General features: G+C 49.1%; 2 protein-coding genes across 2 annotated transcripts in view; one reads left to right on the top strand and one right to left on the bottom strand.

The window, feature by feature from the left end:
* The first annotated feature begins 3,646 nt into the window (after positions 1-3,646).
* LOC119174338 (frizzled-4) lies at positions 3,647-6,077 on the top strand. Its single transcript, XM_037425202.2, has one exon. It carries the CDS (start codon positions 3,843-3,845, stop codon positions 5,580-5,582), a length of 1,740 nt encoding a protein of 579 aa, XP_037281099.1. The 5' UTR covers positions 3,647-3,842; the 3' UTR covers positions 5,583-6,077.
* Positions 6,078-11,460: 5,383 nt separating this feature from the next.
* Positions 11,461-26,290, bottom strand: part of LOC142817866 (uncharacterized) — a 246,100-nt gene continuing 231,270 nt past the window's right edge. Inside the window, exon 4 of the mRNA XM_075895754.1 lies at positions 11,461-11,576. Within this exon, the coding sequence (XP_075751869.1) occupies positions 11,559-11,576 (18 nt within the window). The 3' untranslated portion in view covers positions 11,461-11,558. The remainder of the gene's footprint in view (positions 11,577-26,290) is intronic.

The following is a 26,290-nucleotide window of genomic DNA, read 5'->3' as shown; positions in this document are numbered from 1 at the left end:
ACTGCGTGCAACTGTAGTTCACTTGCATACCGGTAATTAGTGAATTGCTGCCATATGCCCATGAGAAGAAATGACCTGCGAAGTCAATCAGTATGTTCTCTTCGGTCAAAGCTGATAGGAACTGGAACGTTTGGGTATTTCCCGCTGCCTTTTCTTGTCTATCGTTCATGCAGCAATGAGAAGACCGAGAGATCATGCGTCATACGTTCTAACCAGGAAACTGAACCAGCTACACCTATACAAGACGCATAATACGAAGACCAGAATTAGGGGCTGATTGCTTACACGTGGTCTCTGACATTTGCGCTGTAACCTAATTGGATCAACGGAGTAAGCTTGCACCTTGTATCCGTGGTGATATATCCACGGGCCCCTGTGTACATATGAGACAAAACTTTCTGAAATGGACTTTTGTTAGATTGCACTCCAGGTTGCGGTTTGTAACCACCAGTGTAGCGGTCACCTTTTTTGTTTCCTACAACATCTGCTGTTTCCTTGCCATTTTAGGGGAGAAGCACCTTGGGGTTTGGCATGTCATGTCGTTGCCATGGTCTCGGCTTGTCATGTCGTCGTCACAGCCCATCGTAGACGGATATACGGAACAAAAATGTGGTAAATTCTATTACTCGTCACCACTCTTCAACATGGGCATATTATGAGATTGAGATAAAGGTTCGTCGCTATAGCCTAAAACTTTATTTTTTTGCTAAGCAGTGCTGTCAGAATTTTCGGAGAAATTCACCAAAGCGCTCAAGTTTCTTATCTAAAACCAGAGACTCAAACTTGAATCTCCACGGTGAGATCATTTAATTGAAACGTCATTTTAGAAACGGATCTGCAAAGTTATTGTACGTGTCTGTACCAGTGGCGGGAGAAGCGGTAAAGATCTTGTTGCGAGCAGCACCACCACGCACTGTATGCTTGGCCCTCCCCTGGTTTGACGATAATGGAGTTTTACCCTTTCCTTCTCATTGCCTAGTTGAGTCTGTTTTCTGCCAGTATAAATAAAATAATTCGTCGCCTATAAATTCATGCGAACACGCTGGTCGATGTTCATATAATATATACCGGTGGGTAGGTGGTCCTTCGCATGACTTCATGCCCGCATTTAGGGTAGCTGCATTACCGCCGCTCACTCTCACAGTCTTTCCCCCTCGCAAACTACTTGGGTGATCCGCTGCAAGCGTTCTCGGAACATCCCGGGTGGGGGGAAAGTGGGGGCGACCTTGAGGAAAGATGCGAGAAGACGCATCGTCGAAAAGAAAGAAAACGTGTAGCGAAGGCACCTGTAAAATGGCGAGGATACCGTCAATTTCTTTGTATCAAAGCAGTACTGTCGTCAAGGTTGCGGAGTTTTCGGCATCCCTCAACAGATGCCGCCACCGACAAACGGTAAGCCATTTGTACCTACGGTTAGTGGTTGCAGACCTGGCATGCCAGGCTGCAATGCGATGTATCCGGTGCGTGCGCGTTTGCGTTTAGGGCACTTGGCTTTGCGATGGTGGTCGCTCCCCGATAGCAACATTATCCCCCCTCCTCCACTACCTTCTACTACAGCACCGCACTCGTTCTCTCCCTTCATCTCTCTAGGCTTGTTGCCGGTCCTGTTGCAGTCGCGTCGTAGTTTTCTCGGCGCCCGTTCCAAAACTCCTCCACCTCTCCCCTTCCTCTGTGCCCACTGTGGCGCCGTCATTACGTGACGCTGCCCTATAATTAGAGTGTCAGGGACGATATGATGACATGCTTTCTCCCTGTATTTGTTCTGCTTCGGGAAAATTATGCCCACGATAAGAGCTCCTTGCTCTTCAGCAATGTGGCCATCAAATTTGCCCTTCTGGTGAATTCGTGCTTTTATCTTTACTCCTTTGCAGAGCGCTACGCACTCCAGGAATGACCCCCCCCCCCCCCCTCCTGCTTCGCTAACTTCTCCTGGTTGAACCATCAAGCGCCGCGTACTTACTCATTTCTTTTTTGTCCGTGTTGGTATTCGTTCGTTCTTAAGCGCAGACTAGTTCGGGCCCACTGCCGCGGGACCATTTTTCGTGGCTAGTTCGCGAACCCTGTCAGCGATTATTACACAAGCGGTCGTGTATGCAGCAACGGACGCTGGATGTTGCCTTGGCGGCAGGTATTAAAGCGCTCTCAGGTATTTATGATGCAGATAAGCACATGGACGTGCCCTGCTTCGATTTTAATGGCGGTTGAGGCGAGCACACATCGGTGCCTCCAGCGCTGGGTTTGTAGAGACAGTGCGTGTGCGATAATATTATATAGGCGTGCTTCTGACTTCAACGAAATCCAACAGTACAAAATAAATGTCCATTTCCATGACTTTTGCCCTTCTTTACAATACGAGCTAATGCATACCCATTGTAAGGATTTGACCTGTTGCTTTCCTGCTCACATATATTAAATAGCCGTGCTATGTTTGCTTTATTCCCGGTAGCACTATCACAATGACTAAACACAACTGCACATAGATTTCATGTTACTCTGTTTAGCAGTGGGAATGCATATTACTAAGCTGAAGCAGAAGTCCTCCAGAAGGGCTTTCCACGACTTTGACGGTGTCACAATGTTGTCACAACGAAGTGTTTGGTCTGATTGACCTGCATGGCAAAGTGTGTGTTTTAATTTCCAGCATTTTGTAAATCTGTACCATTTAAATGGTGCAGGATCATGCTCAAAGCAAGCGCGTTGGCCAAGTAAGGTAGCCATAAGGTTGTATAGTAAGTGTACATATATCTCCACTCCTGTTGGAGAGTTTTATTCTAAAAGGTGTAACATCCGGTTCAAAAGAGCCATTTTCGTCGTAGTACATTGGGCATATAGAAAGTACAAAGGATATATACTTTAATTTCGCGCTTGTGCTAGAACCTTTCGTGTTTAAAATGTTTATGCTCATGTTTTCGAATTGAAAGCAATGTAGTTGAATGATTCTGATTATAAATGGTCCGTAACTGGAAATGCCGCGGCACGATCACGGAAAGTTTTGCGGATTAACTTTTCAGACATTGCATTCTGTGACACGGCGGACTGCGATGACTGGTGGCCGAAACCTTTTTACCATTTTTATTTACTTCTTGTTAATCGGCACTCGTTGAGAAAACGACAAAGCGAGCATACTCAACAAGAATGTGATTATCACGTCATGATTATTCCGACAGGGCGTAACTCATATGGGGAGACAGGGTAGAAGAAATAAAACGCAGACACTGAGTGCCCTCGGGGTTAACAAGAGCTGGTCGTTGTGTGCGGCGGCGCCACTTTGTTACGTGTGCAAACACCGTGCAGCTCCATTCCGCCACGCCTGTCAACGCTCCCTCCCCTCTGCGAAAATACTCATTCGCTCGTTCGCGCCAAACCGGGTCTGCTGGAGGGGTGAGAGGGCTGCGCGTGCCCGAGGGCCTGGGGAGAAGAAAGGCCACTACGAAGCGCTGCGTTAGCTTCGGCAGGTTGTTTGCTGTGTGGCGCCATCTATCGACGGAATGACGACACTCAAAAGGGCGCGCTCACACCTTGTTACTCTCGAACGCAGGGCGTGTGGAGGAGAGGCGCGCAGAGAGGAGGCAAGGCGGGGCAACTCTCGCAGCCTCTCCTGAGCAACGCGCTCATTGGTCCGCCCAGCTTTGTACTTGCTCGAGGATAACGCGCGGCGGGGATCCTTCTGAGTTTCGAGAAAGAATGCGCCCGGGTCTCCGTCATATAGGTGCTGTCCGCTTGTTAGTGCCGTCATTCGTGTGCCGCGTGTCGACTGTGATGGCCCCCGGACGGGTATCATAGCCGAACTCATCAGTACGAGCGCAGAGAATCGCGAGGTTAGTTTGCTCCGAGGCGCGGTCATGGCGACGTCGTCTGCTCCAAGGCGCTCGGCCGCCGTCTGCTGCTGTCGAGCGGCGGCCGTGGTGGTTTTGCTGCTCCTGCCCGTGTGCCGCGCGGTCACCGATACCGGACGGATGTGCGAACCCATCCGCATCGAGATGTGCAAGGATATTGGATACAACGTCACCGGAATGCCCAACCTCGTCGGCCACGAACTTCAGCAGGACGCTCAACTTCAACTGCAAACTTTCAAGCCCCTCGTCCAATACGGCTGTGCGTCCCAGCTCAAGTTCTTCCTCTGCTCTGTGTACGTGCCCATGTGCACCGAGAAGGTCCCTCAGCCCATCGGTCCGTGCCGGCCACTGTGCGAAAGCGTGCGCTCGCGGTGTCAACCCGTGCTCCAGGAGTTTGGATTTCCGTGGCCCGCGGCGCTGAACTGTTCAAAGTTCCCGCCGCAGAACAACCATCGGCACATGTGCATGGATGGTCCTGCGCCCGACGAGAGCGACCGCTACCGACCGGGACTGAGGCCCAAGCCTCCGCGCCTGAACCGAAAGCCGACTGTGGAGAGGCCACGGCAACGCGGACTGTGTGACGCGTTCCACTACGGTGAACGCTACTTCTACTACATCAACAGTACGCAGCGTTGCGCTCACCTCTGCGATCGGGACATCCTGTTTACGCAGGAGAACAAGCGCTTCGCCGAAATTTGGACCACCCTGTGGGCTTGCTTCTGCTTTTTCTCCACACTGTTTACGCTCGTCCACTTCTTGGTAGACCCAAGCCGCTTCCACTACCCAGAGCGCTGCATCATCTATCTGAGCGGCTGCTACAACGTCTACAGCGTGGCGTACTTCGTGCGATTGCTGCTGGGCCGCTCGAGCGTGTCGTGTCACATGGACAGCCAGCACGAGGTGTCCATCCTGATACAGGAGGGCCTCGACAACATCAACTGCACGGTGGTGTTCATGCTGCTCTACTACTTCGGAATGGCCAGTGCCACTTGGTGGGTCGTCCTGACCGTCACCTGGTTCCTGTCGGCTGGCATGCGCTGGAGTCACGAGCGCGTCCAGAAGCACATGACGGCCTTCCACTTCCTCGCCTGGGTACTGCCGGCAGTGCAGACCATGGTCATCCTCGTGATGCGAGTCGTGGACGCCGACGAACTGACGGGAACCTGCTTCGTGGGCAACCAGAACGCGGCCGCCCTGCTCGGATTCGTCGTGCTGCCGTCCAGCGTGTACCTCGTCATCGGTGCCATGTTCCTGCTCTGGGGATTCATAGTCATGCTGCGCTCGCGCGACGCCATCGCCATGGGACACGCCCCGAAAGCCGACAAGCTCGAGCTTATCATGATCCGCGTGGGAATCTTCGCTGTCCTCTACATGATTCCGGCCACCTGCGTGCTGGCGTCGTACATCTACGAGTACTCGTACCGCGACGCCTGGCAGGCGGCGTCTTCGGCTTTGAGGCCTAACGTGGAAGTGTTCACGCTTCGCATCTTCATGGCGCTCGGGGTGGGCATCACGACGGGCGTCTGGACCTGGTCGAGCCGCGCTTCACTCAACGCCTGCCGTCGACCCACGTCGCCTCAGTACGTCGAGCACAAGCCGGCCCAGCACAAGGTCGTCTTCACCGCTGCGCATGTCTACCAGCAGCAGCAACAGCAGAAGCCCATGCTCAAACGAACTGTGTCTGCGGACAAGCATCAGTACAAGCGTGTGTTCAGGGTCAAAGGCGGTTCCGAAACGACCGTCTGACGGTAGTGGAACTCTCGCCGCGAACTGCATCATCCTCGAACAATGAGACATCGTCCTTGCCCAGTGCCTTTTTTCCCCGTGCTTTTGTTCTTCCCCTGTGACGTGCCTAGCACACTACCCACTTGGATTACTCATCATCATCATCACCACCACCACCAAGTCGGACTCCTTCTTGTCTGCGCTACTTCGAGAGACTCTGGAACGAGGACATCAGCTGCGGCGAGAGCCCTTCCTTTATTGCATTTAGAACTTGCCGACAAAAAAAGATGCTCTCCCAGTGAATACTTTCCCATTAGGGATTGCGTGCGATCATCCATTGTAAATAGTGTGAATAGCCGCCCATCTGTACATACTGTTTCATAGATACATAGCAGCGTCACATAAGTACTCGTAGGGTGCTTAACGCAAAGAGAACGTGGGCTGAGCCCGATTTGAACACGTATTTGTACAAAGCCGTTTCGCTGTGGCGAAATATATGCTGTTTGATATATCAAACCCATGCCTTCTTCGTGTTTTCAATCACCCTAGTGGCGTTCATGAGCTCGCATTGAAGAGCTCCTGGCCATAGACGCTTTCAAGGTCTCGCTTATTGTTTCAAGAACCCATCTCGTGGTATCTTGCTGTCTAATTCCTGCTCCAGAAGACATACACTCTTATATACACTACACTAGTCTGCTTCTATTCACAGCTGTTCACCACTCTAAGAAGGTGACGTCATATGATACGTTGTTTTCACTAAGTAGTTAGATGGGTCAAAGAATGGCGTTATCAAAGCGCGGTTAGAAACCAATAGGCATAGTAGCGTGTTACGCGTTCTTGAAGTTCCCGCGCCCAGAGGAACCCGTGACGTCACAGCCAGTCTTCATTCCCTCGGACACTGCGTGCAACGCATCCCTTTCCATTTTTTCTGGTGCCAAGGAGCACCTAACGCCGAGTAGTATTTTTTTTTTCTTTAGCGGTAGTCGGTACCCTTCTTTAAAATACGCAAGAATCGACGGAGGATATTTGAGGTCACGCCATATTCAAGAGAAGCTCTCTGTGAAGCATTTCGTGAACAGCCCAAGTTCTCGATAGAAAAATAAAAATCACCCTTGTGACCTTTGAATGTAGGAAAAAAAGTTTCTTGAGGCTATAAGAAGACTTGCCGAACAGTATTCGCATTGCTTTATGGGGATAATCATGGCAGTGCAATGTTTTGCTCTTCTTTCAAGAGGCATTAACCTTTGCATTCACTGAATGAAGGCGGAGTGTAGCCGCATCTGCACGACGTCACACTCCAGAGCTTCCGCATAGACAGCTTGCACCGACGTCATCAAGGCCGGCATTAGGTAGGATTGATATCATGGCTAAATCTGGGCCCGTTCTGTCATAATCTAAATTGCATTCGGAGTCATGTAGGTTCTGTGTGCTGTAAACCCTGTGTGGAGCGCGCTCAGTCCCGTGAATATGATCTACTGAGGGCACTGCTCATTCTGTCAGCAGTACGCGAGGACGTTTGCCTCTACCCTCATGGATTACTGGCCACCACATATCGAACCCACGACACTAGGTTCGGCAGCGCAGAGCCGTAACCACTACATCGCTGACTGCTCATAACTACTAGCCGAGAAACAAGGCGATAACTTATGAACTTCTCTTACACGAACCTCTCTGTTTTGCTAGCCATGATAAAGCAGCTCTATATTTATTTATTTCAGATCCCCCAGATGACGATAAAATGTTCAATGGTCGTCAATAAGCTCAGACATGTAGTTACTATAATATCCCGTTGTCTTAAGCAATTGGCGTGCACACATTTGTGTTGTGTGGCGCTACGTATCCAACATTGCACTCTGTCATGTAATTTTCCCGCTAAAAACACGCAAAACTGTTCCCACAGCGGCGATAATAAGCACAATGGAAGCTACATATGACTGCTTTACTCGAGCGTTATATTGAAGTTAGCTGGACGCAAACCATTCTCTCTGATTTGGGGCTTGGTACGCACCCACAACTGTGGCACAGTTACCATGGTGTTGCGTTGCTTAGCAACAGGAGTAGTGGTCCTATTTTCTCCTCTACTGCTTATATGCTATGCTGAGGCAAGGTCAATATAGCAAATATATAGGTGTAACGAAGAGAGCTAAAACTGTCCGAACGGTGCTTGAGTTTTACAGAACAACTTTTTCAAAACACGGTTTCCACAGAAATAACCGCCGCTTTTTCTTTAGACTCACAGTGAGATGACGTCATATCGCTCAGCAAGCGCCATCGCCATGAGTTCACACCCAGGAACATATGAGATGAGCCCATTCTTTACATTTGCAATGATCGGCATCGATGTGTCTGATTCCTGACGACAAGTCCTCTTCTAAAACGGTCCATACGTTATATAATAGAAAGGCCGTGTTACAAATGATAACATGCTGATGTTTTGTACAAACTACTAAGTAAACATGGTTAAGTTACTTAGTAGTCAAATGCCTTCATTCCATAACATCTCCTACCGTTCACATAGAGTTGATTTCACTTATGCACCAGCTAACATTTGTTGAAATGCGGTGGGCTTTGAGTCAGCTATGCTATAGGAAAACAGGAAAGGCTGTGCATCGTCAAAGAAGACGATGATATCTCAGGGAATACGTGTCGTGTTAGGGTGCCCGCGGGTGTTCTTGCACTTTATCTGAGTGTGAGTGAGTACTTGTTGAAGTCTAAGCTGCTCAATGTAAATCACTTTTTTCTATGTCGTTCTAAACAAATGAAACATTTCTGTATAAAAAAGTACATTCCGAGAACAGCCAATGTCAGTGACGTTCAACTTTTTTGTGGTTGAGTCAATATCTTGGGTATTTGGAACGCCATGTTAATCCTGTGGGTGGAATATCCATCTGCTTCAGGTGATTCCTTCCGCACATCTCGGCTGTTGAGGTGACACAACCAAGCCCATTGGCAGCCTACTTTGCAAGGCTAGATTTGCCCGCATTCAACAACAGCACGCTCTTCCTACAGATGATGTTACAACAGGCAATGCCATCAGCAGCACTGATGAACAATGCAAGCCGTGCTTTCTATCGAAGCTATAGCAATAACCAACAGACGGAGCGGACTTACGCGAGAACACGAACACAAGACTCAGAATATTTTATTCATTCCATGACTTACTAAGAAGGCATGGACTATCGTCCCCAAGATGTCCATACCCTGGAAAGCAGCAATAGCGGAATCTATCACAAATCGAACGTGGTGAGTATTTATTATAAATGGTATAATAACGATGTTGCTTGAGCTCAAGAAACCCGGTCGTGCCTGGAATACAAGTCAGTAAGTAATCCCTTTTTTTACCTGTCTCTGGGGAGTTTGCAAGACTAACCAGTGTACAGCCTAGATTGGGTTGAATCCCCTCTTTGAGCATTCAAGTCCAGTTGCCGCGGCGTCCCAATGCAACGAACTCACGCCGGCAAAGATGTCGCCGTTTCAATAAGGATCTGTCTTCATATTCTTCGGTTCTTGCGCAATAGTCTCCTGCGTACCGCGATTATGTCAAAGCCCTCACTTCATCGTATAGCACGGTCAACTTGCAGCGACCTCTCGCAGACTGCACAGATCGGTGCATCTGGGCACACACGTGCCCCGAACAAGAGTCGGTAAGGGCGAGGTGGTTAGCCTCCCGGTTCCTTGCGTGTGGGTCTTGTAGACAACCCTTGTGTCTCGGTTCATTTCGCCGCTGTCATGGGCCGCCAGCAGTGGCTGCTCGGTCTCGCAATTTGCAAGAACACGGGGGCCTGGGCCGACGTGTACACCCCTGGCGGCGGCAGTAGCTAATAACATCCAAACGAAAAGAAAGGCCTAGCCCAGGCTGCTGCCGCGTACGCGTGTTCCAGCGACGATGGCAGCAAGGGCGAGGAGGTGACCAAGCAAGCAGGTGTCCCTTCATTACGGCCCCGTGATGTACAGCCGCACGATTTTCCAGGGCCGCCTTTGGCTTTGAATGATGGCTCCTGCTGCCAGACTTCCACGCCCGGCGGACCTGTTTGTTTTCTGCTCGCGTTCTCCAGACCGCGTCTCCCTTTCTCACCATCTTTGTTTGCTTGTTTCATTCGCTACGCGGGCCAACGAGCTAGCATGCTGCCTGGCTGCGGAAGAAGGCGTTCCTACCTAGTTCTTCGTTTGTTTCTCTGAATGCTCGCCCGTTTCGAACCCGTCCTTTGTTTTGTGTCGCTCAAACAGGGACTGCTCACGCAAGGGCGTTTCGTTCCTAGGGCCGCCCAGAAGCCAAACCGCTTGCAAATCGTTTCTTCCGGCTCTCTTAGCCTTTCAGAATTGTTTTTCTGCCTTTCTTCGTATTTCCTCATAGACCGGCGCTCCTAAACAATGCATACGCGTATGGCCACCGACACATTCGGGGTTGGGTTTTGTTTCTCAAGTGCCGGGGCATGAGTCATCGCGTTGCGCGTCAAATAAATCTCGCAGCGTTCATCGTGTTCCCCTAATGACGTGGCAGGTATATCATACGTAACACCTTTCTATACCTTCATACACCCTCGGTCTGCTCACGCGCAGCTTTTGCCTTACGTTCCACCTGTCGAAGGCGTTCGCGCGCCTCTCGCGCTCTCCCCCATGTCTGTCTTTGCTCATTCACTTTCCCATTGTTTTCTCATCCTGCCATTACATTCTGTTTCCGCCTGGCGTGCTTGCAAATGAGGTGCGGCGAAAATTGAGGCGACTGGCCGATGATACACAAGTAACGTGCGGCCGTATTTTACCCGCTGCGCGCGTAGACCCCTTCCAGCCTTCTCTTTTTCTAGACTTTATGTACCCACCCGGCCTTCTTTCGTGCTACCACTTGGCTGGGAAGAAATTGGTTGCGTCAATCTTGACCTCCCTCTTTTTTCTTAGTTTTTTTTGTATTTGTTTGTTCGCCCTTACGCAGCGTACCGTAGTATAACAGTATTTTCGCCTTCTTTTGGAGAAACACGTTCTATTAAAGACAACTCAAAGTGTTGCGCTGCTAAGCTCCAGGATGGGGAGTCGGTTGCTAGCCACCACTGACCGGAAAAGGGGTGGTTGGGGAGGTACACACCGCTCCCTGAAAATGTTCAATCTTGCATATATACACGCACGCATACAACGACAGGCATGAACATAGATGAAGGGTATAGCTGAACCTTTCCCCGCAAAAAAAGTACATGTCCCTGCTTACCATGGAGGTTTCGTTGCGATGGGGGTGGAGTACGCATTTCAAGGGCGTAGCTAGAAATTTCTTTCGTTGAAGGGGGTAGGGGGAGTGCAACTGTATGTTCGTGCTTGTGTTTGTATGTGTGCGTGCATCTATACGCAAGCAAAATTTAAAATGTTCGGGAGGAGATTTCAACCACCCTCCCTTGGCCGCGCCCCTGATTAAACTTCTGAATAACATCGTTTTCATTCGTACCAGTAAGGTAGATACTGGTCGAGAAGACGGTGGGGCGCATGTCTTGTCTTCTCGTCAGTCGCTTTCCATGTTTCCAGTGCTTTAAAAATCACTCATATGAACTTCCACCAAACAGCCCATTTGAGTGCTCAACTGTACGAGGTCAAGAAATTAAAACTGCTCAAAGCAGGATGGTTGGCAAGTTTAGTACGGCTTCACCAACGCCTCCATAATGGAGGCGTTCAACTTTAGATTCAAAAAAGAGTGTGCGGTGTGGAACCTATAAGGCTTATGAGAATAGAAAATATGACACTATGTGTTTTCTTGCAGATTACATTTATTTGAAGAAGGGAAGAAAGAAAAAGTGAGTTCAGGTGATTGCACCTTGGATGCGTACGCAAGCAAGTAAGAAGGAAATGAAAAGAATTGGATTGCTTCTCAGTCTGAAAAAAAAAAAAAGAATGTTTACCGATAGGCTTTTCCACAAGTTCTGGTATGTCTCTCTAACAACAATAGTTTATTGTTTCTACCACATAAATATTTGACAGTCTCTCTATGGTGGTTCTTCGCTTGCTGTGGGCATCCGGTCAACGGCATAGCAGCATCTGCAAAACACCATGGTTGTGTGACAGCATAAGGTGCGCATGGAAAAGTACGTTTGTTTTACGGAAATGTACACGTCACACAACACAGACATACAGCAGAGCTCTTACTGTGAGGCAGTTGCTGTAGCTCAGACACATATGAAACTTGCGAGAAGAAAAGAAGAAAACTTGTGAAATTGGGTCATTTTACTGCAGTTTCGACGGGTACAACAAAAACTAGTGGTGCTGAGAAGTTGCAGAGACGTTTGAGGGGCTTAACACTCTATCCACATGCCGATTAATGTGAAAAACGATAGTTACTTCACTCTCATATGCACATCTCATGCTCACTATCCGTTTTATTTTTTATTTTTGTAATGCCCATCTGGAAATCTACCCCCCCCCCCCCTTTCCCGCAGTTTTCTATGAATTGTGTACCCGTCTCTTTTGAAGACGCCTGCAGCCCCGACACAAGGTTCTAGTGGCTAAGGTACTACACTGCTGTCTTGCAGATCAGAGGATCAAATCTGGGTTGCGACGACTGCATTTTCGATGGAGCCGGAAATGCTGTAGGCCCGTGGGCTCAAATTTAGGTGTACGGTAAAGAACCCAGTCGGTCGAAATTTCCGGAGCCCTCCCCTGTGGCGTCTCTCATAATCATATAGGGTTTTTGAGACGTTAAACCCCACATATCAATTAATGAGAACGCCTGCTATTTCCCTAGTGGTACAAAATTACTAAATCATTTGGCACGCTTGACCATGTTTTCCTTTCATTCTCAACTGATCGATTGTCAGCTTATCAAAACATTATACCTACACGTTCTACACGCGTCACATGACCTGTACGACTTCCTTGTTCGTCGTAGTTTCAACTAAAGAACACGCGTTTTCTCCGCAATCCACACCACCGACCCTCGATCAAGTAACGCTATCTTATCATGTTTTAGGGCGAAGCTCATTAAGGTCGAGACTTGTCTGTTTGCGGTGTTGGTATTGGTGGTGGGAGATACGTTTTTCCTGACTCAGGATCGCAGCTCGAATTGTGAAATAGCGCCTGAGTTAGCCTGTTCTGTGCGCCGTATCCGTGATGACGACGATGATGATGATGATCACGGACAACAACTGGCTTGTTCAGTATACGACGCCTCAATATGCTCTACCATTCATTTCGTATGACTATAAAAGCAACCGACTACCGTGCACCAGGAGAACGTGCACAGACCCCGGCTTTGCCAACGTCAGGCTAGATAAGATACCACAAAGCAGTAATAAGAAAGGCAAAACAAAATTCACAACTCTGCACAACATACTGTTTATGCTTAATAAACATTGTATATAATGTACACTGCTTTGCCACTCATTCACATGTGGGAGGGGTCAATGTCACGGGTGATTTGAGGTAACTCCGAACGATCTCACTGCTACAACTATTCATCATCATTCACTTCGTGGATTTGCCGTGAAATTTTGTTTACTATTCGCCGATCTCCTGCAAGGCCATCCATGATCATCCCACCCGTCCTCCATGGTCTTGTCGTTGCAGGATCCCTTTCATGTTACCCGCAGCTCAGGTTACCTTCTAATTACACGAACGTGTCCGTGGAATGTATCACTTTCCTTCTTCGGCTTGAGTTTGTCGAGGACATGTGGTTAGGTTATGACGTTTTAAATATAAATGAGGTTAGCTTGCGATTCCGCATTCGACGTACCCTTGAGCCACCTGCTCCGTATTCGGCTCTCTTTCGGAGGCCATGCGCACTGCAGGTTGGGAAGCCACCAAGTTACTAACGCTCAAGTATATACTTCGCATATAGACTCCAACGACTTGTCTGGTTTTGCGAGCCATAACCACGATGCACGATTATGGGGCGCGCCGTAATAATCAGTCACCATGCAACTATAGCTCGGCTGTCGACCTTATTGAATGCCGTAATGGAATGTTCCGGAAATATTTGACCATATAGTGATCTTTTACCGTGCTTCGACATCGCACTTCGCCTCCTTCGAAACGCAGCCGCCACGGCCGAAAATCGAAGTTGCGACTTTAGGGTCAGCAGTGCACGCACCCCCGTATAACCCTTCATTAACCACTGCACTGGACCTCACATCGGCTTCTACGGAGACTGAAGTGTTGCGGCAGCTGATGCAGTACACCTATAGCACTTCTTATTGAAGGAAAAGGAGGGTATACCGCTATAGAATGAATACAAAGGACAAGATAAGCACAGGACATGCGCTGTGATATACAGTCTTTATCGAAAAACGTCGCTTTGCATCCGTTATAGTGCTGCCCCCTTTTCTCTTCAATATAAATCTAAACGAACTCGCCCTCATATTCTGCTAGAATGTCTCCTCCATCCCGATGCGACCACCGCTGCTGGGATTCGAACCCGCGACTTTCCAGTGATCAGCCGGGCGCCGTAACAATTACACCACCGCAGCGTATACACTCCACGTTTGCTTTAACAGCGACTGCAGCTGTTGCTCTTCTAAACGAAGAAGAAGTGGAACGTCTTCTTTTTTTCCTCTCTCAGTATTCCTCGGGCATCACTCTTGATACTTTTTTCGTCCTTCTATCGTTTCGGAACTGGAGAACTCATTAGTAGGCCTCGCGTGCATGACGCGGGCTGTTTTGTTTGATTAACACTCCTCCACGATGTGCGCGCGTATATTTTACGACTCCCGCTTCTTTTTACATTATTTGTTTTACCAAGCTGCGCACGTCTGCTCACGCTTCGGAGGCTGATGCAAGTGAGAATTGAGAGAAAATAAGAATTACGCCGCGCATGTACGATACTGGGAATGATAACGGAGACCGAGACAAACGACCGAGTACCGGAAATTGCGCGCTGCCTTCGCAGCAGGACCGCATGCTTTGGTACATGCACACAGCGCTGTGGAGACCTGCTATATAGTATAACTCTCCGACTTGAAGGGCGACATTTTTTTTCGCCGCTCTAACGACTTTGCTCAGACCCGTTTTTCTAAAAGCACTTCTGGGAAAACTGGTTGTTAAATGGGGACACACGTAATATTATAAGCGCTGCATGACGTCGGAAAAGAATAATTATGATGCAGTATTGTGTGGGTTGCCACGCATTGAGTTTCGGCCTAACAAATAACCGGCTATATTACGTCTGCGAAACGATATGAAGGAGTTTCGTTGTATCCGATTCTATGTAGCCAGTCGAGCGATTCAAGAGAAAAAACAGTTATGGCTGCCTTAAATAAGCCGTTCGTGGCGTTTCCCTTCGGTGGCGTCGGTTTACCGATATTTCGCATGTGTCTTTGGCAGGCACGCGCCCACTGTAAATCAAACGTTGCGGTTTAAGTGAGAATACACGCGACTGTACAAAGAACTGTGTACCGCATGTACACCTAAGCAAAATGATGTTGACATGCGGCATTGTAAACTTTCGGTATAGTAATGTACGGCGATTCTATATTTCTTTACTTCGGTAATGAAGTCCAGTTCTATACAACGTGGTGCATATTAAACCGCTAATATACAGCGCGAATACTCCATCGTAATAAGAGTGGCCGTCAGTGGCTACTTTGTGGCAAATTGGCGACTTTTCGACCTGTTTTTTTGCCGATGAATATTTCCAGTTCGCGTCATAGAGTATTTTCTTGCTACTTCACACGTCTGGCTTTATTTATTTATCAGCAGCACAACTCGGCACACTCACTGGTGAGTGCACTCACTCACACTCATTTGAAAGTGGTGAGTGTGAGTATATGAGTGAGTACTCATGAGTGTGAGTGGTCGTGAGTGCGAAGGCGAGTGAGCACTTAAGAGTGTGAGTGTACGTGAGTGTGAATGGATGTGGGTATGAACGTGAGGGAGTGCTTATAAGTGTAAGTAGTCGTGAGTGTGAACGTGAGTGAGTACTCATGAGCGTGAGTATATAGACTTGAGTCTGGACGTGCTCGTGAGTGAGCACTTATGGGGGTGAGTAGGCGTGAGCGCGAACGTTAGGGATCACGAAGGCTGAAGAAATCGTGTCGAGTGAGAGTGAGTGAGTAATACCTTAATGTGCCGATCTATCATAAATAGTAAAAGATCCACTCATAATACCAATCCGGTTCTATTTGGCTGCAAATTTGGTGATAATATAAAATAACATGGTTACTTTGGCTACTTTTGGCTTCAGCTCTGGCGTCTTTTCAAGTCCACCAAACGACAACCCATATCACAATTGTCTTCCGAAGCCTTGCGTAAGGGGATGACCACGAACTGAACGCAATCTTCACATAGCAAATACTCAATATAAGGAAATTGGTATGCCTGTGCAAGGCTTTAACCCGTTTACATACAAACCTGTATACAGCGACCCGAAAATGCGACCGGCTTAGCGCAAGGACTTCTCTCGCAACGAGGCGAAGTTTTATCGCGCCGTTAACATTTCCTTTCACGGGCCGCGCATTTGCGAATGGCTTGCAGGGCGTTCTCCGCACTGACCGCGTTGCATTACGCAGGCGAAGCACGCGTGCAACAGGTTGTTTGCCGAGTCGCTCTCGCCGAGCGCGAAATGCCGGCGCGTATGTGCTTTAGCTTGTTGGTGTGGCGCCGTACAATGAGGCGCGAACAGTGATGAATCGGTGAACCCTCGTAGTATGTTAGTTGTTGAGTCGTTGACGCGTCATGCAACATTCCCTCGAAGTTCGCTTGTGCGGGGTTGGATGGTGCATTATATGAAAAGCAACAATACAGCGCTGTGAACAGCGCTGTGAATACAGCGCTGTGAAGGAAACGGAATAGTATAGCTTTTGGGAGCCTTCCTTGACGCTCTTTAAATTTTCATAAACGATTTCGCTACTACAAATGCTCATAAATGTATTCTGTACACAGGAACTTCGAGTAAACTGCATCCCCAATGTGGCATAAGCGTTTAAGCGCGAACTATATACACCAGTGAATTAACGCGTTCGATTTCGCATTTCACGGAAGGTTCTCTGCTCTTCTTTCCCTTAATTTTTGCTACGCACAAAGACATGACTTCAAATCCCTGCCATGGCAGCCACGTTTCAGTATAGTAAGGACACTCTAACATCAAGGGGTCAAAATAAACCAGAACTAACCTCTATACGACACACCTCAAACTTATATCGTGGTTCAGGAGCACGATGCCACAGTATATTCATTCCTTCTCTCTTCCCTCATCTTCGCCCACAGCGCAGGGTAGCCGAACAGTAATTTTTGATCTGGGTTACCTCTCCGCCTTTATCTTACTCTCTATCCTCTCTATCTTGATAGGAAGTGTACAGTGTGTAGGAAGTGATAGGAAGTGTAGGAAGGATAGGAAGTGTACACCGTTGAGCGTTTTGAGCAAACACCTGTCGTTTAAGGTGGCATCCAAAAGACCTGATCCGTGTTTCGTCTCCGCTTTTCATGTTCGCTCGCCTCGAGTGTCGGTATTTTACATCACCGCGCGAACACCGTGTATTCCCAAAACAGGAGCCCAACAGACAGCGCGGCATAAGAAAGCTCCCGCGCTTTCTCCCGCCTTTCAACAGCGCCCTCGTGCGTCTCTGTTGGAACTACGCCACGCGTGCACGCACGTTTAACGTTGCTCCCGCGTGCTTCAAGTTTTACGACGGCTCGCCACCGCACAGACACTCTGTGTCTCTACGTGTATACAAAAACGCTCGTCTTTTTCGGCGCTTCTCCGTGACAAGGTGTCGGGGGGCAGCTGCCTGAGAAGCCCTTTTCACGCAGCTTCTTCCACATAGATGCGTGAGCGAGTTGGAGCTGCGGGCGAGCACGCAGACGTCGCAGTCTTCTTGCTACACATACGGTCCTCTCGAAAAAAAGAGAGGCGAGACATTCGGTGAACGACGACTTGCCGCCGCTGTGCGCCTGCAGCTGGGCTGCTCCAATTACGGCTCGCTAGCTGTGACAGCTCGTGTGAGTGTCGTGACGCAGTCTGGCGCAGAGCGTCTCCCCCGTTTACGCGAATCGCGGTTTTCCTTCAGCTGTCTATGCGTTCGCGCTGGTCCCTGTTGTATCGCCGTCGTTCCGTATCGCATATGTTTGCCCCCCGCGTGTCTTGTATGTACTATTTCTGTACTCTCCGCATTCCTTTGTCTCATATCTTGATTCAATATGCCTCATTGTGTTCATTCATTCGTCTCGTATCATTATTACAACAAGCTGTCAGTGCTCATACGTATTCACCCTACTCTTTTCTCCTTATTATTCTTTCAATTTTCTCATCTCTCCTTTCAGCGTCTTTCATATCGCGTCGAACTTCGCGGCCTCAAAGGGGAGTCCTGAATGTAGGCCCGACGTTTTTTTTTTTTTTTTCGGTCGGCTGTCAATCGCGAAAAAAAAATTGTATTGCTCCATTCGAAACTCATCAGAAAAAGTTTCCACGTCAACCCCCCCCCCCTTCCCCTTCCGCAGAGTGTTCAATACCTGTATTTGCGTTGCGTTGCCTCTTTTAATGCGTACGCATTTATTTGACTCACCTGTTCACCTTCACTTCAACAAGACGTTCTGGCGGTCTTTCTGGTTCGTCGCTGATAGCCGATCCTAAACTGCAGTAGGAAATGACTAGGAAACGAGTAAGAGGTCACTAGACAATCCTAGAGAGAGAGAGAATAAAATTAGGGAAAGGCAGGGAGGTTAACCAGAAAAATGGAGCATCTGGTTTGCTACCCTGCACTAAGGGAAAGGGGAATGGGGAAGAAAGATTGGAAAGAAAGCGAAGAGGAAAATAGACGCGCGCGAAAAAAAAGGGAGGGGAGGTGGGGTGCTACAGTCTATGCAATAGGCCGCTGCCACGCAAAAAGTTCAGTAAGGCCTTCACTGATTTTCTGTGAGCACACAAATCATGTCGTCTTTACAGCACTGATTGTTCAGACAAAGGTCTGTCGTCAAGGCGAGCTAACGCAGCAGCTAGTTGCCGTCTTTGTACGCTGTAACGAGGGCAGTGACAGAGAACGTGCTCTATAGTTTCATCGCTGCTGCAATGACCGCAAGCAGCACTGTCTTCCATGCCGATTCGGAAGGCGAAAGCCTTGGGGAAAGCGACACCAAGCCATAGTCGGCAAAGCACCGTTGTCTCGAGTCGAGAGAGTCCAGACAATCCTAGACTCTAAGAAATAACTAGGAGACGAGTAAGAGCCCACACAGAACAACACGAGTGCAGTTCCGTGGGTTCGTTTTTACTCCTGTCCCAAACACTTCGCGCAGCCTAAGCCCACTTTCCTGTCTTTCTTTGGTTAACATGTCCTCCTCGTTGGATCGGGGAATAGGGTTGGTCGGCTGCTGACCTGAAGGTCATGGGTTCGATCCCAGCCGTGGCGGTTGCATTTTGATGGAGGCAAAATGGTCGAGGCCCGTGTACTGTGCCGATCTCAGTGCACGTTCAAGAACACGAGATGGCCAAGATTTCCGGAGACCCCCACTATGGCGTCCTTCAAGATCACATCGTGGTTTCGGGACATAGCACCTCAGGCATTATCATTATTCTTTGGTTGCAATGTCAGTTATTTGCTCGTTTCTAAGCTACTCATGCTTCCACTCTATTTAAGGGCACCGCCGCCACCTCTTTAACATATCGGGGCTCGGAAATGAAGCGCTGCGTTTGCGTCTCGCTTCAGAGCGGGGCCACGTAAGGCTGGCCGGAACGCAAACGTTCGGGCCAACAAAAAACCTCGGGACGTACTACGGCTACCCGGTTTATAAGAGCAAGAACGGCGAAACAGATCAGTGGCGGCGTGGGAGAGGATACATACATACCGGGTTGGCACGTTTTCCTAGGCGCGCGCAGGAACGGCACGCAGCAGCGAGCGAAAGCGCGATGAGAGAGGGAGAGAGTGGACCACAGGCGAGAGAGCGAAAGAGAGGGCGCGTTTGCAAAACACTGCAAACCCTAAAGATAGAAGATTTACGGCCTCGCGTCCGAGCACCCTGGGCACCTTGTATGTGTACGCGCGCGCTTTCTGTGGGCAGAGCAGTCTCGCGGGTGGGAAGTTTGTGTGAGGAGGAGAGTAGGTCGGGATACGGAGGTGTGGAGAGGAGGTTGTGAAAGAGGCAGAGGTGCTCGTGAAAAGGAGAGAGAGGGGTGCACCGTTGTTCTTGTGCGAGATCTTTGTTGACTCTGCTTACCGGGTGTTTCCGCTCGGCGTTTTTTTTTGAGCTCGATGCTCTGACTGTTTCATCCGCAGTCCGCTTCATTTCTTTCGGGCTGCATTGATCAGTCTGCTCTGTTTTTCGCCCATTTTTCTTCCTTTCTTTCTACGCTTCGTTATCGCAGTCTATGCGTGATTTCAAGCTTTTTTCTTCGTTATTCCGTTAACTTTGGTCATTTTTTGTGCATGTCTGTGGCTCACCCACTAAATGGGTTGCGGAGATAAACGAATAAATTACCCACCTACGGTGTTTTGGAACTGGTTTCCGATATAAACCAGTCGGTTAAGCTGCCGGCCCTGATCACTACACGATTGCGAATTCATTTTCACGCATTTCTAGCTCGCGCGCATGCCTTATATGCTGGCTGAGAGCGGGCGATAGCCGAGTGCTCTAGTTCTAAATCTTGTTGCAAAAACTGCCGGTGGTGGGTCTATAGCAAATGGTAAGTAAATTTCTTCGCCCCCCCCCTTCAATTTCTAGCGTCTTCACTAGTGGTTTATCTTGAAACTAGAGGGGCAGTTTGAACAGTTTGAAAGCAACGAGCTGGAACACGCGAATAACACGACCCTCGCACCAATTTATGAGCCAGCTACGTCCTTGGGGTTTACGTCGACTATGTTTCTGGGTTTAGTGCAGGCCACATGTATTAATGCGACTTGTTGCTCGACAGAATGGCATGATCCAGCAAAGGCCTTCTGCGAAATGACTGCGGTATGTGGCGAAACTCGACCGTGCCGTCGCGGACCAGGCACATCTCGTAAGAAATACATTAAAGCGACAAAACTGAAAAATAAAGAGAACTGGTTCACGCCGTTCAAGTTCAGCGGTTGTGGAATGGCGATGGCAGGCAACCGAAATACTTCTCGCCTCGAAACACCCCCCCCCCCCCCCCCCAATCTACCTCGCCTTGCAGCCGCTTCGCTACTTCTCAACTCGGTCGTTACGAAGTGGGACACGTTTTTTTATTTCGATGGGGAATGAAGAGTTATTGTTACAACGTGATCCGGAACAACGGCACTCCGCTCCGCGTGTTTCTTAAGGCATGCAGCACACACACACACAGTGTGTAAATAACTCTCGCTCGCCTGTTACGTACAGCACATCGTGATACGTTCGTTCTTTGTATTTTTATTACTTCATCGCGGAGGCAAGCGTGATGAAGTCGGGTGAATAAAAAGAAGGTAGGGTGTCAGCGACGCGTCGCCTTCCAATCGTGGACCGAGTGCGCATAAAAATTGTTTTTTTTTTTAAAGTAGAGGTGACATTTGTGGTTCTAGCGACTCGAGACGTTAACTGCCCGGCCGATATTCTCGGAATAGCGTGTTGCCGTTGTGCAACGTGCGGGCCCGCATGACGGTGTACGGGGAAAAACGGGAACTTTCCTATCGCCGTAAATGTGTTACGGTTTGAGTGAAAAGACAACGTTAACGAAGCAGACCACAAACGTTTTACAACTCTCTGGCTGCGAAAACGGGGGGACAAAGAAGTTCAGACAAGGGATGACGGAAGGCACCTGTAGTATTGACAGCACCCAGGTGTTTAGCAATGAGAATTGTGACGAGTCTGCGGAATAGTTGTCACGTTGGTTCCTGTGTGGAGCGCGAAGGTATAAAAATCCATTCACAGGGACACGTCATCTTGGGGGCTGCAATACCACCCCCCCCTTCCCCGTGTTCATCGGGAACCCTGCGCATGCCTAAACACATGAATGTGCTTAAGTGCATAATAGAGACGCCCTCAGAGATCGCTAGCTTAACCTCGGAGTCATCCGATCCCGGAAGCACGGTCTGAGTCTGTATTGCTTACGGTCACTTGCTCGTTGTGTACACTACTTTAGTGCATTGCTGTAGCCTAGTTTGAGACGTTCAGTGTTAGTTAAACGTGTATTTACACGCCTTACGTCATACTGCGTGAACTGTTTCAATCATTGAAACCACGGAAATATTCTTGCTCCGTGATGGAAACACAGCACGGGTTCCATCGTTCAAACTAACGTTCGGGCCTGGTCCAAGCGCTAAAGGTAGAGCCGTGCTTTGAAGAACTCCGGCACACTTGTTGCAGGTTTTCTTCTCTGCTGATTCGTGGTTCCAAGCTATTCGCGACTAGTCGACTTTCACGTTTCATTTTTCTCTCGATAGGTTGGTCTATATATTGTATCTTATCCACTGCCCCAGAAGGTCCCTTGGTGCCGTACTAACGCAATAAATGCCCCCTCGCGTGAGTCCGGACCTTTTCTGGAGCCGCTCGAGCAATCGTTACTTACAGCACCGCTTGCAGAGTCCAGCCTCGCCAACAGGTGCGATAACGCCCTCGCTTTCTGCAACGATCTCCCATCGTGACCCAAACGGTCGGTCATACGCTCAACCGGCCCCCTCGATCAGTGTGCTATACGATATCGCGAGACCGCGGGAGAAGCGAAACAGATAACAAAAATTAAAGAAAGAGGCTCGGCGAGACGATCACGGCCCACGACCGCTTTATTTTTGCGCCGTAAAACGCGAAGAAAGCGTCGCAGCCTTATCAGCATCGTGAGTGCCACGGAAAAGACTTCGCCAGAGGAGGCAAGAACTGAGCCTCCACGTACCATCACTCTCGACGGGTCGGGCCGGCGCGGTCGGATAGACGAAGGAGAGCGGCTGCGGCTCGCAGTTGGGAAGAGCCAGCACCGGATGATATACGAGGGTCGTTCAAAGTTCGAGAGGACCCCCTCCCATCCCCGGGGCCCGACAGGCGGCAGGTCTCGCGCTGGCCGCCTGTTTTGCTTCCAGAGGAGGGGGGCAAACGAGATCGCAGCTTTCTTCTCGGGCCGCAGTGCCTTCTTCGAGACAGACGCGAAGCCGGGCGAGTCCCTCTTCGACGGACGGGCGACTGTTTCTCTTTCGAGTGGCGGCCCCGGGTGCCCAAGCGCTGCTCGCATTGACGGCTGCAGGGGTGGGGACTGTGGGTGTGTGTGTGTGTGTTGCTCGGCTTGTGCAGGACGTTGGCGTGGGACGAAGTGGGGCGAGGGAGTGGAGAAGGAGTGCTTGTGCGGAACTGGAGCGGCGAACCGCGGGCCTTACAAGAAGGAAGAGAGGTTGATGCGGGGAGGGTATCTGCTTTCTGTCACGGATCGTGTCCGCCGGATGGCGCGTAATCGGCTGCGAAGAGAGTCCTTCCCGGGACCATCACCTCTGTTTTGTTTCTTCAGACGGGGGGGGGGGGGGCACCGAATGAGGGTAATGGCAGGCTCAGAGGGTTGTTTGGTCTGGCCGCGGCTCGAATGGCTATATGATATCAAGCGGCTGCCCAACGAAGACGCGCGTAAGACTGGCTCAGGCTCCGCAGGATGGGTTTGAAACTGGTGGTTTTTGCCACGAGAGGTGCTGAAGGTTCTATGCCCTTAACAACGGCAATGACGTAGAGAAATTGTAAATGCAAATTTTGTTAGCGCTGAAGCAACTCTTCCCTCTTGCAGAAGAGGCAAATGATTCACTAGAAATTTGGCTCCTCAAGATCCTTCCCAGAACTAGACGTAATAATCCTTCTGAAACAGCCCAGAAAGCGAAATCATCTCTGTCACCACTTCGACGCACGGCACACAACCTATACACGGAAGCAGGTTTAATAAATGCCTATGGCACCACCGTTCCCCTCGCTTTTTTCTTCTGTTTTTCTCATGCCGCCTTCAGCTGCTGCCCCCATCTCCGAAATAAGTGCGTCTCCTCTCGGAAGCGTGTCCAGGACGATTCCCAGACGGGCTATCCCGTGGTGAGATGGAAACAGCCCACGCCCGCAGGAGGAGAGGGTGGCTCCTTCTTTGGACAGGAGGCTAGAGATCATCATGAGCGCTCACAACAGCAGCACTACAAACAACAACAAAACACACACGGGCAAAAATCGCCGTAGAAACGAGATGCCCTGGCACTTCCAGTCCAGCCTGGCTGGACGGGGCGGCCGCGTGCACAGTCACTGGGGGCTCCCCCTGCTTTCCTTCTCGCCCAACAGACTGCTTTTTCTTTTTCATTCTGTCTTTCTCTCACCCACCCTCCACTCACACTACGCCTCCTCCTCGAACCGTAGCCTAGTGAGTCCGTGCGAAGGTCCACATGATGGTGCTATTCCTGCCTTTTGGATGCTCACTTCTTTCCCTCCGCAATAAGCTTTCTTCGGTAGGTGTTTCTTTCACGCTGCCTGACCTGTGATGCCCCCCCCCTTCTCCTTTTCCTCCTTCCTACCAAACCTCTACCTCAGTGAAATGAAACATACGGGGAAATTGAGGCAGCGTGCGTTCCCCGTGAACGACGTGCCACACTCACGAAAAAAAAAATGATGCCGTTTGCGTGCCGGCATGAGCCAAACTCGAGTCACGTCTGTTTGTCGGTTTGTGTCCGTATAAGGCGTGTATTATACGCGCGTACGATTACACGCGATGCAACTGCCTGCTATAGGGTAGCCGTTTCGCTGTATCAAGGGCTCCCCGTCCCTGCAGCCATCTCTCTCTCTCTCTCCATGTCTCCGGGAACCTCGCATCGTTACCTCTCGATCGATGAAGGAGTCCTGATGGATGGACGCCGAGTATTCTGGCAGCCGCGCTATTCAGCGTCGACTCGCGTATTTTACGTGTCTACCGTGCGCGAAATGAGCCCCCGAACTGTCTCTTTCGGTGTGTGTGTGTGTGTGTGTGTGTGTGTGTGTGTGTGTGTGTGTGTGTGTGTTCTGTTCAGTTCTGTTCTGTTGTGTTTTAAATGTTTTGCTGTGGAGAGATTGAGGTGCCTATTGCCTCGTCTACTCCATATCACAAAGTTCTGCAGCGAAAAATAAAATAATAATACAGAAAGGTACCCAAAATTCAGCAATACGGAAAAGAAAAAAAAACATAATAGCACACTGAAACCAGTTCAAATATCATGCCAATACACAGTTTTCTTCGCGCAGTTCACACAGTCATAAACTATTTAAACGCACACCTTACTATTTTAATGTCAGTATATACATGACCACATTTTATATATACCCATCTCTGGCTGTCTGTCATAGGCGCTTGTCCAGTCCGGTCTCCACTAAAAAGTCTGTCAGGAAGATTATTGCCTTTTTCTGGAGATGCATCTCAGGCCATGGTCCAAGCAGTTTCTTTATTGTGAGGGGCCGTCTGTCTAAACTTGCTAATTTATTCTTTAATTTTTCTATTTCATTCGCGTATTTAACGCACTCCAAAAGAATATGGCGAGCATTTTCTTCTGCATGACCACAATGGCATACCAGTGAGTTGGATCGATGTATCTTGTGCAGGAAGCTGTTTGTGTATGCTACTTCCAATCGAAGACGGTGGATTAATGTCTCTAGATGTCGTGGGAGGTCTGTAGCTATGGAAAATTTTCTGTGTGGATCAACTTCATAAAATACCGTTTCCTTCAATTTAGGGCTCTCAAACCACTTCTCCATCGAACAATGGTTAGCTCCTTGCGATATAAAATGTCGAATATCCACCCCAGACATAGGGATTGCGCAATCCCGTCCTTCCTTCAATGCTTTCTTCGCGAGGCTATCAGCCTCTTCATTTCCCTTTATTCAAATGTGGCTGGGTACCCATTGGAATACGATGTTGTGACCCCGCGATGAGGCATATTCCACAGTTTCTGCAATACAGAGTGCTATTTCACCGTTTTTGTAAGGTGATATCACATTTCTGATTAGCTGAAGAGCAGGTTTGCTATCAGTGCATATCACCCATTTTCGTGGCTCAGGATTCTCGCAGATAAGCTTAACTGCTTCAAAGATTGCCACCAATTCTGCTGTCGTCAATGAAGATTTGTGCGATAATTTTTACATCTTCTTTTTCTGAATTTCGGGTATAAAGACCACACAAGCCGGCGCTTCTTCAGTGCATGATCCGTCTTTATATATCTTCGTTTTTTTTATTATGCATTACATGAAGCTGATGAAGTACCACCTGTGCCGCTTCTAGAGGTGCCATGTCTGCTTTCTTCTCTATGCCGTCTATTTCACGAATAACGTTGAGAAGTGGCAGCGTCCAAGGTGGTTTGGAAGGTTTCCATTGTTTAAATTCTGGTACTACTGCTTGAAATGATGATATAGTATCCTGTAGTCTCGTTGCCGTCCTTTGTGTTAGTGCACCAGATAAAAAATGACTTTCATGTTGCGTGAAAATTCTAAATAAGTTTTGAGATGTTACTTTAGTTCGGAGTACTGCCAAAGGTGGCTCTCGAGCCACCGCATGCACTAAAGCACTGGAAGTTGACCGTGGTAAACCCAGACATACCCTCAAGCTCCTTGCCAATAACAAGTGAAGGCTCCTTTCGGTGGAGGCTGGAAGTCCGTGCAGCAGAGGCAGTGAGTAAGTTACGATGGGGCGTATCCAGGCAACATGTAGGGCTAATAACGAATCTGTAGTACCACCCCATTTGGCCCCGCAGAGATGCCGGAGGATTCGAATGGCCTGATTCACTTTTTGTTCCAGGGACTGGACATGAGGCGACCATGTTAGTCTCCGGTCTAAAATTACTCCCAAGAATTTATAAGTTTTAACCATTTGAATAGGCTGATTTTGCAGAATAATCTAGAAATTTCCAGGTCTTTTTAATGTAAACGGAAGT

The sequence above is a fragment of the Rhipicephalus microplus genome, chromosome 5 (assembly GCF_043290135.1).
Source record: "Rhipicephalus microplus isolate Deutch F79 chromosome 5, USDA_Rmic, whole genome shotgun sequence".
NCBI lineage: Eukaryota > Metazoa > Arthropoda > Arachnida > Ixodida > Ixodidae > Rhipicephalus > Rhipicephalus microplus.
Note: the sequence above shows the minus strand (reverse complement) of the source record. Positions and strands in the feature narration are given on the sequence as shown.

What these genes read in the sequence shown, in the direction of transcription:
- LOC119174338 (XM_037425202.2), top strand. Translation starts at nt 3,843, where the DNA reads ATGGCGACGTCGTCTGCTCCAAGGCGCTCGGCCGCCGTCTGCTGCTGT.